The sequence below is a fragment of the Benincasa hispida genome, chromosome 6, assembly GCF_027475165.1.
Source record: "Benincasa hispida cultivar pf3 chromosome 6, pf3_genome.v1.1, whole genome shotgun sequence".
Taxonomy (NCBI): Eukaryota; Viridiplantae; Streptophyta; class Magnoliopsida; order Cucurbitales; family Cucurbitaceae; genus Benincasa; species Benincasa hispida.
This window is the reverse complement of record NC_143483.1, coordinates 53990420-54002971: the sequence shown is the minus strand read 5'-3', so window position 1 is coordinate 54002971 and position 12552 is coordinate 53990420. Positions and strand designations below refer to the sequence as shown.

Sequence of the window (12552 nt, the reverse complement as noted above, 5' to 3'; positions counted from 1 at the left end):
GTTTCGGCCGACTACAAACTCCAGACACTCCTAATACCAATCAATAAAGCAAAACTCCCTTGGGACTTTCTTTACGGCATTCCAATGAGCCTGACCCTCAATTATATGACGTTCGAGAGCCAACATTCAGTCGGGGTTAGGAGCCGCATCATGAATAGAAGATTGTAAAACCCATACGCTTCTCCTTGAGTCAAGGGCACTTCTGTTGATAATTTAGGAAGAATATCATGTTGTTGTCTAAACTTGGTCAATAATCTGCAAAAGAGCCAAGTAATGGCTTTTTCGCAACAAAACTAAGTCCATCTTTTAATGGTTATTTGCAAGGATCACAAGATGTCTCTCTCCAGACAATATTTGTTTAGTAAAGTAAACCATCATTCTACAAGAAAAATCACCATAAAAGAGTGAGTCTTGACTACATAATCTAATAGAAAGGAAGCATGAAAGACAAAAAAAAAATGGTGAACTCCATAAGACTTTATCATATTTTGAGCCCAAGTAGATGGATAACACTAAGAGATCCAATCACGGAGCATGCATTGATCTTATAATATCACGATCATTAAACCATGACGATGAGGATCAAGGATGGCATAATAGGATTGTTTATATCTTTCTAGGGTTGTCCCTATGTGAACCAAACCATGATGATAAGGATCAAAGAGTGGCATACAGGTTATTTGGACCTTTATGGGGTTATCCCTATGTGAATAGCACAATGATGACAAGGATCAAGGAACCCCATAATAAGATTGTTCAGATCTTTCTAGAGTCATCTCTATGTAAATCAAACCATGATGATAAGGATGAGGAGTGGCATGATAGAGATCATCTTACATGTGTCAATGTGGCAGTTGAGGCATTTGTGGAAAAAAAAAACTCACATTTTGCAAAGATATGTAGAAGTCAACCAGATTTTTTTAAAAAATATATATAATAATAATAATAATTAAAAAATAAAAAAAAAATCCTAAAAAGGAACCCATATTTTCTTCTAACTTGGTCATCGGCCCTCCCTCTCAAAATTTCTTCTCTCTCTATGTCAACTCTATCAGACGATGCTCGTTTTCTCTGTATGCCAGTCCAGTGTCCCCCACTGCGACCAACACTCAACTCACCGCCAATCGGTGCTCCACCACTCGATTCCGACGATATTCAACGTCGACGACAAGTGACTTCTCATTCCTCCTCGTTTTCGTCCACAGAAAAGCCAAGCAATGTTTCTGGCTGATGGCTGCCAACACCGGAAAAGGAGTAATCATGTAGGCGGATGGCAACGGAGTTCACGACATTAAGGTGCAGAGCCAAAAAATTTAAACAAGAAAAAACGACCGTGTTTCCAATCCTAATTGAAGTTATTGACGATGGAGTTACATAAAAAATGAAGTTCTTGGTCCAATTTAGAAGGACCACATTTCCAATTATAATTGGATTTGAAATCAAATTAAATCGAATAGCATTTTTTTTCCCAAATCAAAGAATCTAATTAGATTTAAATTATAATTGGATTTGAAATCAAATTAAAAAATTAATATGTATCCCAAATTGAAATTGAAGATATAAATTAGCAATTTTAATGAGGTCACGTGTTTTGTTAGATTGAATAACATTAATTCAGTCCAATTTGTTATTATTAATTAGGCTAAAGTCCAATAGAGCCCAAAAATAGGCTTAATTTGACTCAAATGTCAAATAAGATCCAAATCCAATTAGTTAGACCCAAGTGTCAGATTCATGGACCAATCAAGCCTAAGCTCATAAAGCTAATAACTTGTAGAAATACAATTAAATTATCATAATTACATCCACTAACATCGTCAAGATGGTAAAAGAGGATATTTTTACTCTATTTTGCAGGAAACCAAGTCACCGCTTGCGATCAAGGCTCAACGAGAAACTGAACAACGCATCTATATCACATTGCGCCCGTCAATCAACAATGAGGAGACGATTAACGCAATGACTGTGCAATGTGATAGTCGATCCCGAGCTGAATTTCAACCGCATGCGGTAATAAAAACAACACTGCATGCGAGCAACCGATCGAAAGATGCAGCTGAGCAACGCAAACGAGGGGATTGTGACACGTGTACAACTAACTGTTGTGCAGATTTGACAATCTAATTGCATAACAGAAGGAATATTTATTCCTCCATCTTCAGAATTTCCATAACAAGAAGTGGGGTCCACAAGCCAAGAGTCAAAGCTTTTCACCTATAAATACCCAATAGAATTCAGAGAAGATATACTCGATACGGGTATAATTGATACGAGGGCTAATTAATGTTAGATTATTGAGAGAGAGGCTGAGCTGAATACTGATCGGAAGAAATTCGGGAAGAGAAGAGACAAGGCCGAGAGGTGAGTCTCAATGCGAATCTGCCAAATCCCCCTATGCTTAGATCCTTGCTACCGGTTGAGCAAGCCTGAGAGGGAAGCTCATCCATCCGTTCATTCCATCCACGCCGGCAAGCAAATCTCCATCCAGATCGGCGCTAAGACATTGGCACTTATTTGTATTTTTTTCTAACTCTATTTCATCAAGTGTATTTCATCTTCTTAATCTCTTCATTCACAAATCATGTATCAGATGCTAAATAGTTTTATTGAATGTCTTGAACATTTTCACTTCCACTTCTCTGTCTATTTCCATTCTTCCATTAATCGTTTTCTCCATGAAGTTTTCTTAATACCTTGGTAATTAATATGAATTAAACGAGTAACTTAATCTGTGCTAAAGAGAAAATGCGTTTAGCTAAGGCATGCTAGACGGCATCTTCACCTGTGAGAGCAGAAGTAAAGATGTCATTTTGATCTGTCAAGAAAAGATTAGAAGAATGCGTTAACGAAAGCCAGAGATGTGGGAACGTGGCCAATCATCGAGTGGTGTACGCCAAGGGAAAAGCGGAACAGTGCTTATATCTTTAACGCAATTAAGGAACTTGCGCTGTCTATATTAGTTATCTTTTCTATTTCTACTTCGTACATAAGACTTGTCACCGCATTACACGATCTTTGCATAATCTTCACAGCCAGCCTTGACCTCAGTATCTTGTATCATGTATCATCTTAGCATAGATTACTCTATCGCAATTTACTTTAATGCAATTTATGTTATTATCGCATTTTTACCGCTTTACTTTATTTTATCACATGTTTAATTACTTGTATACAAAATCTTTACTAAGTTGAAAAACCCCTGGTCGCATATATCATAAGCATAACGTAATAACCTAAAACAGTCCCTGTGTTTGACCTCGAATCACACCGAGAAACTTGCGGTGAAATTATACTTAGTTTCAACGCAAGGAAACTTGTGACAACGCACAACATACTACAAGAACATTTGTCAATAACGCATATTTAGAAATAGTATCACATATCATCGCGTAAAATTTGTATTACAAGTTTATGACGCATAAGATAAATTTTGCGTTAACAAAAGCCCACCTGAGAACTCTATAAATAGAGGTTTATAAAACAATTTATCCTCCGAGGACCTAGAGACAATTCTCCCAACAATTAGAAGTCTCCCTAGCTCCAGAAATTGACCACACTTAAAGATTAAAGCCCATGAAAGATACAAACATTGAACTTGTGTAGATTTTATGCAGATGTTTTTGAAGTCAAAATCTTGGAAGAATGTTTGTATCTTTAAAAAACTTCGATCTAAATTAGGGAGTCCTCTAATTGTTTGAAGTAGTGTCCTCTAAGTTGTAGAATTTTGACCTCCACAAATGAAAAGATCTCCTCCAATAAAATTCTCAAGTAAGTTTTGTGAATTTAGACTTTGACCCTTGGGCCAACTAATTGAATTTGAGTCTTCCTTGACTTTTGGATTAAATTAAACCTATTTTTTTTAACTCTATTTGACTTTAACATAAATAATTATATCAAATTAAACTAAATTAATTTTATTCAATCCAACAATCATGTTGAAAACATGTGACATCATTGAAATTGTCAATTCATGACTTCAATTCTTTTAATTAGTACCAAATTGAATTATTTATAGTTTTATCATTAATTTAATAAATGACGTAACAATTTATGATTATCCACAATTTCTCATTCAACGAAAACCAAAATCAATGCATTCTCAACATATAGTAAGAAATACTTCCGAAAAAAAAAATAGAAATCTCACCAAATAAGTATTTTCTCAAAAACATGATCCAAATCATAAAAAAGAAAAACAAAATCCTACCGTTCTTGAATTTTTAAAATTCAAGCTTATTTCCTTCCAATTTCTTACTATGATTTACATTTGAATAATTAACCAAATTCCAAAAACACAAACATGATTAAAAAAAATTAAGTTTTTTAGTAATATCGATAAAGAGTAAATAACAAGCCAAGAAATTTGAAAGTAGAATAAGTATTTATAGATTAATTTTCAAAAAAAAAAAAAAAAAAAAAAAAAAAAAAAAAAAAAAAAAAAAAAAAAAAAAAAAAAAAAAACTAAGAACCACTTGGCCTAAAATATAGGCCGTTTTTTTTTATCATTTTTTTTTTTGGAAGTTACTTTTTTTCTTAACTTTGATAAGCTATGTATATAAATTATAAAAGTTTCAAGCCTCTCCCCTTTCACCCCTTTGATACATAAGTTATCTAAAATCATAAAGGGTTAAGGTATCCGTCATCTATCGAAGTTTTGAATCACGATTATCGTTTATTATCATATGCAACAATGGCAAATCTTTTATTTTAACCTAAAAAATAAACTATTTTCTCTCACTTTCAGAAAAACAAAATAAAATTACAGAGATTGGGAAGGGAACAATAAAAATAAAAAATAAAAAAACATTTCCCATTTTTCTGCTCCTAAGATACAAGATGGATTTCTACCATAGTGTTCATGAATTTACATGGTAATTTTTAACTATTTCAAAACGGAGCAAAGAAAAGAAAACCATCAAAATTGTTCAATATTGTCTCTTGAGCTTTGAACTTACCGTAACGGTGTCGTTTCTAGGACCTACTTCACCTTTCTTAACCCAGACATCTCTATCTGAAGACTCCTGGTAGTACCGAACGCTGACGAACACTATGAAAGCTGCCAAAATCATAATTCCGATTTCAATATAAATCATATGTCATGTAATGCTGTTTCTTTCTCCTGTTTGGTTTTCATTCAGTAACGTACCATGTTCATTGTTCAAACTATATTTTCGAAATTCATTCAACGTTCTAAAAATCAAGCTTTAAGTTCAAAATGGTTACCTGCCCATACGCGATATAGAATTGATGAGAAATTCCATACGAGAAAGAAGATGGCAACGAACACACCCTTCTTGTGGGAACATAACTTCCAAGAGCTCCCACAAAGTTTCAACCAGTGTTCACCTAATTTCACAAAAGAGAACACCACATCATTACACTCTTAAAACACGTCCATATCATTGGGTTTTGACAAAATATTAGAATAATAGTTGTCCGACATTGAAAAATTCAACTAATAGACCTCTAGCACTGTAAAAGGAGCATAGGGTTTTGGTTTCAAGTCATCTAATTTAGAAACATTTTAATTTTAAGCTTAAGTGTCCTAACTCTAATTAGATTCCCTTGCATATTCTCCAATTTGAGAATGGGAAAAAGAGTAAATGGTCAAAAATTTGGCAAGCTCCTGTAATTGGCATCAAACATAGTAAGGGTGTACATAAGTTGAGTTGGATTGGAGGCATTTTCTGGACCAACTCGAAATTTTAGGTTGGTCGGGTTGGCCACCCAAATAAGGTCTCCAACCCAATCCATGGGTTAGGTTAGGTTGTCGGGTTATTTCTTTTCTTTTTTTAATTACATTTTTTTATTAACTTAAAATTCTTGATTTGTAAATATACTAATAACTAAAATTTCATAAAACTCAAATGTTAAATATTAAAATCCAAAATATCTATTACAAACACCATAAAAATATAAAAGTTATAATATATATATATATATATATATATATAATATTAAAAATTTGGATTGGGTTAGGTCAATGTGAATTTCTTAAAAATGTAACTCAAACCCAACTCAACTTTAAAAAAACATAAAAAATTCAACCCAACCCAACCCGGAATTAAAACTATCCCAATCCAACCTTTATAATTTGGATTGAGTAGTCCAAGTTGTTCGGGTTGTCAAGTCATTCAAACACCCCTAGAAGATAGAATAATTTTGTGTGATTGTAGTAACTTTTTCCACATGGTGAATTTTTTTTCTATGGTCATAATTTTTCTCCAAGTTTGGAGTTTTCCTCGTAAATGCTTTTTGTTTATTTTAAGTTGTCAATTATCTTTCTAGTGTGAGGTTTCTTTCCCAATTACAAATCATATGAAACTACGAAGAGCATCCGAAACCAACCCACAGTTTTTCGATTTGATTTTGAAAAAATAATTTTAACAATTTTGTTCCTTTTTTATCCTCATTTCTTCCTCCAATGCGAGTAAAAAAGAAAGAGAGAGAGAGAGAACAATCCAAACAAAAACAGACGAATCAAGAAAAAAATCGATTGAAAGACCCCAATTGTCTTGAGCGAAAGGCCAATTGAATACAACTTATAAGATGACATATAAGCAAAATGGGCTAGCTCTCAAGACAGTATTCAATGTGCTTTGTCGCGGGATCAGGGAGGAACGACTTATAGAGTTTCAAGAGGTCTGGAGAGGAATCATATAGTTTTAAGAGGCTTGGAGAGGAATCGGATATCTGGTTAAGTTTCGCATCTCTCTGAAGGTTGGTGAAGATCTTTTGTAAATTATTCATTAGGTATTAGCAACGCACCCTTTTGTGGTAATACAAAAGATTGGAGCCATGTAGTCTTTCATTTTGGTAATACAAAAGATTTATAATAATCTTGAGTTACACAAACTTAATATGTACGCCTAAACAAAACATAAAGAAATATTTTGGCTCACAATATGAACAAATTGTATTAGTGTAACCTAAATTTAGATAGCATAAGTGAAAAGATGAAAGAAACTTAGATTACTGTGATGGTTAAAAGTTAATATAAAGTATAAAATTTGAGTTTCCATAAGTTAAGAGTTAAAGGTAGGTTAAATCCCAAAATAAAAGTTCTTTCCATATTAGAAAGGAATTGAAAAGGGTAGCCCCTTAGGTTAGAAGGCCAAACAACTCTCAAAAACTAAAGTAGGGGTCACATGGTGGTTTGAGACAGCCCACTCCTATGGCCTTATTTACTAGGTAGCAACATAGGATCCTAAGTATTTTTTTTTTTTTTGGGCGTTTGAGAATGGAAGAAACTATTTAATATATTAATGGAATTTTCTTTAAATTCATTTGTCTTAAGAGTCAACGGTTCAAATTCCAATAATTTTTAAGAATAAATGAAAATATAAAAACAATATCAGAAAAATAATTAAATTACATTTGTCAAATTTTCAAGTCCAATTTTGAGTCAAAATTATTTTTTTTTAAAAAAAAAAAGTGTCAAAAAAAAGTCTAAAGAATTTCAGTTTTATGTCTAGTGGGTATATGAATTCAAAAACCATCAAATTGGTGTAAAAGATTATTAGAAATGAAATCTAGAGTTCTGCATTATAGTAAAAGTAAAATTTCATATATCTAACAAATCAATAAACTTTTATAATTTAACATATCCTTCGAGAATCTTCAAACATTTTGAAAGTTCTAGGACAATGAAGAACACATGTCACACAAAATTGGTAGTGAAACCTCCAAACATTTCGAAAGCTTTAATTAAAACCTATGTATAAAACTTTAGGTTTCTTTTTTATAACAATTTGATTTTTTACTTATTATTTTTTTCTTTATTATCTACTTTTTACTAATGGTTTAAAAAAACTAAGTCAAAATTTGAACAACTAAAAAAATAACTTCTAAAAACTAATTTTTGTTTTTTGAATTTCGTCAAGAATTCAATCATTAAAAAAAAAAAAAAGAAGGCAAATCAGAATAAGAAATGAAAAGAAAATAAGTTTAATTTTTAAAATAAAAATAAAAATGAAATAGTTCCAAAAGAGGCTTAGGCACTTAAAAGAATAAAAGGCTTGCAAGTTCAATGAATCAAAATAAATAAATATATATATATATATATATATTATATAAAAAGATAATTTAGAGGACAAAATATTGACGGGAAAAAATGATGGAAAAAAAAGAAAAACAAACCACACCATCCGACAAGAAAACCTAAGGAAATGAAAAGAAATCACCGACAAAGAATTCTCAAAAATAAGAATTTAAAAAAAAAAAGAAAAGAAAAAAGAAAAAAGGAAAAAGAGAGAGAAAAATAAATAAAATCTCTGAAACCATCTCGTGAAGGTTGGCGTGGGCCCGACGTGACGTCTAAAATGAGTAAGAAAAGTCTCTTTTTTATATTTCTTCAGTTTTTAGGGTCAAAAGAAATTGTGGATTTTAGTTTGTGATGTGATGTGAAGGTGTAAACGTAGCCTAGCCGTTTTTGAGGGAACAAGAGGACGGCCAGGATGGTGTGGGAGTGGGACCCAACTCACGGTCAAACAAATCGACGCACCAAAAGACAGAGCGTACGGTGTTCTGATGTTCTCGGCCGTATTCGATGCTAACCCCGACAAGACGTATCAATCAGAGAAAAATAATAATACTATAGGAATAAAAGAAAAGTAACAAGTAAAGTCAGTTGAGTTATATTTTTACCGTGGGTAATTAATTTGGGCACTGTGAAAACACCAATGAATCCTGTGTCAGTCAAATCAGTACATCCATTTGTCAGTTCCGGAAATTAAAAAAAAAAAAACCCAAATACATAAACCACATTATTTAGACTATCATTTAAATGAGCTATAGACCCAAAAATCTAGCAAACAAATTAAATAATAAAACCGATCGACGATTTTTACTCTTGAACTATAGAAATTAATTTGAATATTTACTAAACCAATCATAGTGGATTTGATAACAATTTGATCAAAAAACCGACTTCGACCAACAGAGTATCACCCCTAGTTTACACTTCAAATTCTATGTTTAAATGTCTATCTTATTTTCTAATTTGAAATTTTTGGGCCTTGTTGCAGAAGGTGACAATTTCAGTCCTTGTTTGCAAAATTCTAGTACAGTCTATGTACAATGAGAACCTTACCCTACAATATTACTACATTTCAAAAGTTTCAAATAGATAATCTCTTTATCATTTATATATATATACAAATATTTCAAAAGTACCCTGAAGTAGAAATCTTAATTAAAGAAGAGAACCAAAACCTCTAAACATTACAACTGACCAAACCAAATGAAATGACAATATCACACCAAATTGAAAATTCAACTTTAGTCTAAGCTTCCGTTCATTCAATTTAAAATTATAATGAAACCAAAGTTTTGGATCTAATTTTGAATTTGAAAATTGAATTGAACAATTTATATTGTATATAAAACCGAAAACTAAACATAATTGAACTGAATCAAATATTTGTGGTTTGAGTTGAAGCAAACATGTTTGCTTTGGTATAAATCCAAAACCAAAATTTTCAATTCAATTCGCTCATATGTGGTGGTGCCACTCGTTTAAGGTCACAAGCTCAGGGTTCCGATAGTAGATTTGGAATGTATATGAAATATTAAGATAATATTGCAATTTCATAAAATATTCAAGAAAATTTATGTGTTATGTTGAAATAATAATTGAAGATAAAAAAAAAATGAAAATAAAAAGACGAAAACCAAGTTAGAAACTACAATGAGAGTTGAGAAAATATAATGGACAAAAATAGGTAGATGTGCAAAGAGTGAAAGAGACAATTACAAAAATAGAGACATAAACCAAGAATGAAGCAAAACTAGTATATATACTAATTACTAAGATAAGTATAAACAAAAAATAAATAAATTACTATCTATTCTCTTAAGTAAAAGGAAAGATAATAGACTAAATAGTAATTTTTTAAAAATGTAGATTTGATGGCATGGATTGAGTTTGGAAAGACATTGGAGAAAAAAGATTGAAGGGTGAATAATAATAGAGAATTAAAAAAAAAAAAAAAAAAAAATTACCAATTTTGAGGACATTCCAAAGGGTGATGAAGCTACCCCACTTTGCCAACACAAACAGCAATACACCCACCTACACATTCCAAACAATATTATGTAATATAATATTATAATTTTAAAATTTATTGGTTGACCCCTTACACAATAATTCTATAACTCAATACAAAAAAAAAAATGTATACAATACTCCCTACACCAAAATTGTTTTTCAAATCTTTTCCAATAAAGTTAGTTAGGTTTGGCATACAACAAAAATTATTTGAATTAACACTCGCATGTTTACTTTAGTTGCATTCTAAATTAGACTTTCTAATTTTTACTCGATGTGCTTAAATAATTTTAATATATATATAACCGACACGCAAATAGAAACCACCACCCAATCTATTGAAAAATATATATTTTTTTTTTTTCTAAAGGCCAAATAACTATTCCCAATAGCGTCATGGGTAAGAAATAGGAATGGGAATTAATTTTTTAATAAAATGGCCTTCAAACTTTAATGCCCATTTTTTGTTTCTTCTACATTATTAAATCTTGCCATAACTTCTTAAAATGCTTACATTCTAACCATCTTATAAAACCCCATTTCCATCTCAAAGTTTGATAATTCGTGAAAATTAGAAAAATTAAAAATTAAAAATTAAAAAATAACATTTTCCATGTTTCAACTCTTTATTAAGATTACCTTTGAAAATCATCTCTTAATTCCTTCATAAAATTACGTTTCATATATAGTTTCTCTAAACCTTCCGATAGTCTAAGAATATAAACTGATATCTTTAATTGAAAAATATAATAACTTTATATATCAGAAAACTATTTCCAATGTAATTTGGCCATTAAAAAAAAAAAAAAGAAAAGAAAAATTACCTTCATGGTTGCGGAAGGATCTCCACGAAACAGAGCCTTAAGATTTTGCAACAATTCATTCACGAAAGGAACTAACCGTTTAGCAAATCGAATCATATTTTCTTCTTCAACAGCATAATTTTCATCATTTGAATCGATTCCTTTTCTCCTGTAATTTTCCCGGGAAAATCAAATAGAAAATCAGAGAACTTCTTTTGAATTCTCAGAAGCTAATTATGAAGAAAACAAAACTCATTAAGATCATCACCTCCCAAAAATGGACCTATGCACGAAAATGGCAGCCAAATAAAGAAGACCCATATGCGAAATCAAACTCATAAAGCTGCAAAAACATCCCAAAAAAAATCAACAAACCATTTTCTTCTTCCTCTCAACAATGGCAGATTTGGGGGGTTTTTTTCCTACCTGATATTGATGTTCTTAATGAAATAAGAGAGGATTATAACCAAATTTCCCACTCCAAAAACCAGAGCGGATCTTGAAAAATCTCTCCACATTATTAAATCCACTGGAGTACCAAAGATTTCAACATAAATGAATTAGGGGAACTGGAAACCGAAATTGAAATTTGGGATTTGAAGGGAAGTTTTCTTACTTAATGTTTGTAGTTTCTGTTTGTTTCTCGGGAAAGTTTTTGCGACGATTTTCTTCCGTTCTGGTAAGTTTATTTCCTTAACATCGAAGCTTTCTTTCTCAAACTCTTCTTCAAATGCATCGAAGAAATCTTGAGATGGGGCAGATGATATCACTTTCTCTCTGCATTCATTTAACTCTTTGAAACTTTTCTCTGGCGGGGTTTTTCCGATTCCGTTCGTCGGTGGTTTGGTTAACCCGACGGCCGATTTACGAGATTGATCAGTCTTCTTCCTCGTCGAGTTTTTCTCTGTTTTCTCGCCGGAAATTTGAACTGGTTTGTTTGGGCTGCCGTTGGATCTCAATCTCCGCGCCGGAATCGGGCTTTTCCGACTCTGTTCATCGCCGCTACTCGGAGACGACTCAGGTTTTTCCTCCGCGATGAGAATCGGGTTGAAACCCTCGTCGGATTTCCACGTCTTCCTTCTTCCGCTGCCACCAGTGGCGGCAGCGGCGGTGGTCGGAATCCCACATTCGGCATTATCGTCATCTCCATTAAAAACCTTAATCCCACCTCTGACTTCATCGAATCTGATTCTGCTCTCCCACACAGACCCCGCTACCACGTTCCCCCTCGCCGCCACCGCTGCCCTCCGCCGGCTCAAATCCATCGCCGACGTCTACAGAAACCCAACAAAAAAAAAAAAAAAATCCTCCGGTGAATCAATCTGAGGATTAAAAATTGGGGAAATGGGAAAGAAGAAGAAGAAGAAGAAAGAGCAAAATCCCAACGTCTGGATGTTTTGAAGGGACTTGAAGGTTTGGAGCAAAGCAACAATGGCGGACAGAAGAAGAAAATAAGAGAATCCCTCTGGCGGTGACCAGAACAGAGAATTTTGTTTTTATGATGCCAAATGGTAAGTGGCAAGTTGAGGAAGGGGTGGGACTGATTCTGGAATTTCCTCTCTTCTTTTTTTTTTTAAAGAATTTTCTTCCTCTTTTTCTTGGGAATCTGAAAGAAAAGTGAAGATGATGGGAGGAAGGGAAATGGAAATGATTTTGGGTGTTATCAAAAGAGGGGATTTTGTGGGGTAATTATTATTATTC

General features: G+C 32.6%; 1 protein-coding gene across 2 annotated transcripts; it reads right to left on the bottom strand.

Moving 5' to 3' along the window:
- Window positions 1-4700: 4700 nt before the first annotated feature.
- Window positions 4701-12552, bottom strand: LOC120080249 (uncharacterized). 2 transcript variants are annotated; one of them, XM_039034863.2, is made up of 9 exons: window positions 12238-12552; window positions 11468-12125; window positions 11278-11380; window positions 11120-11194; window positions 10873-11020; window positions 10003-10072; window positions 8647-8688; window positions 5224-5346; window positions 4701-5056 (listed from the first exon to the last, which is right to left on the bottom strand). In XM_039034863.2, the coding sequence occupies exons 2-9, from the start codon at window positions 12114-12116 to the stop codon at window positions 4926-4928; spliced, it is 1341 nt and encodes a 446-aa protein (XP_038890791.1). In that variant the 5' UTR covers window positions 12117-12125; window positions 12238-12552; the 3' UTR covers window positions 4701-4925. The 2 variants fall into 2 exon arrangements, with proteins under 2 accessions (XP_038890791.1, XP_038890790.1); XM_039034862.2 differs by having other exon boundaries at window positions 11468-12264.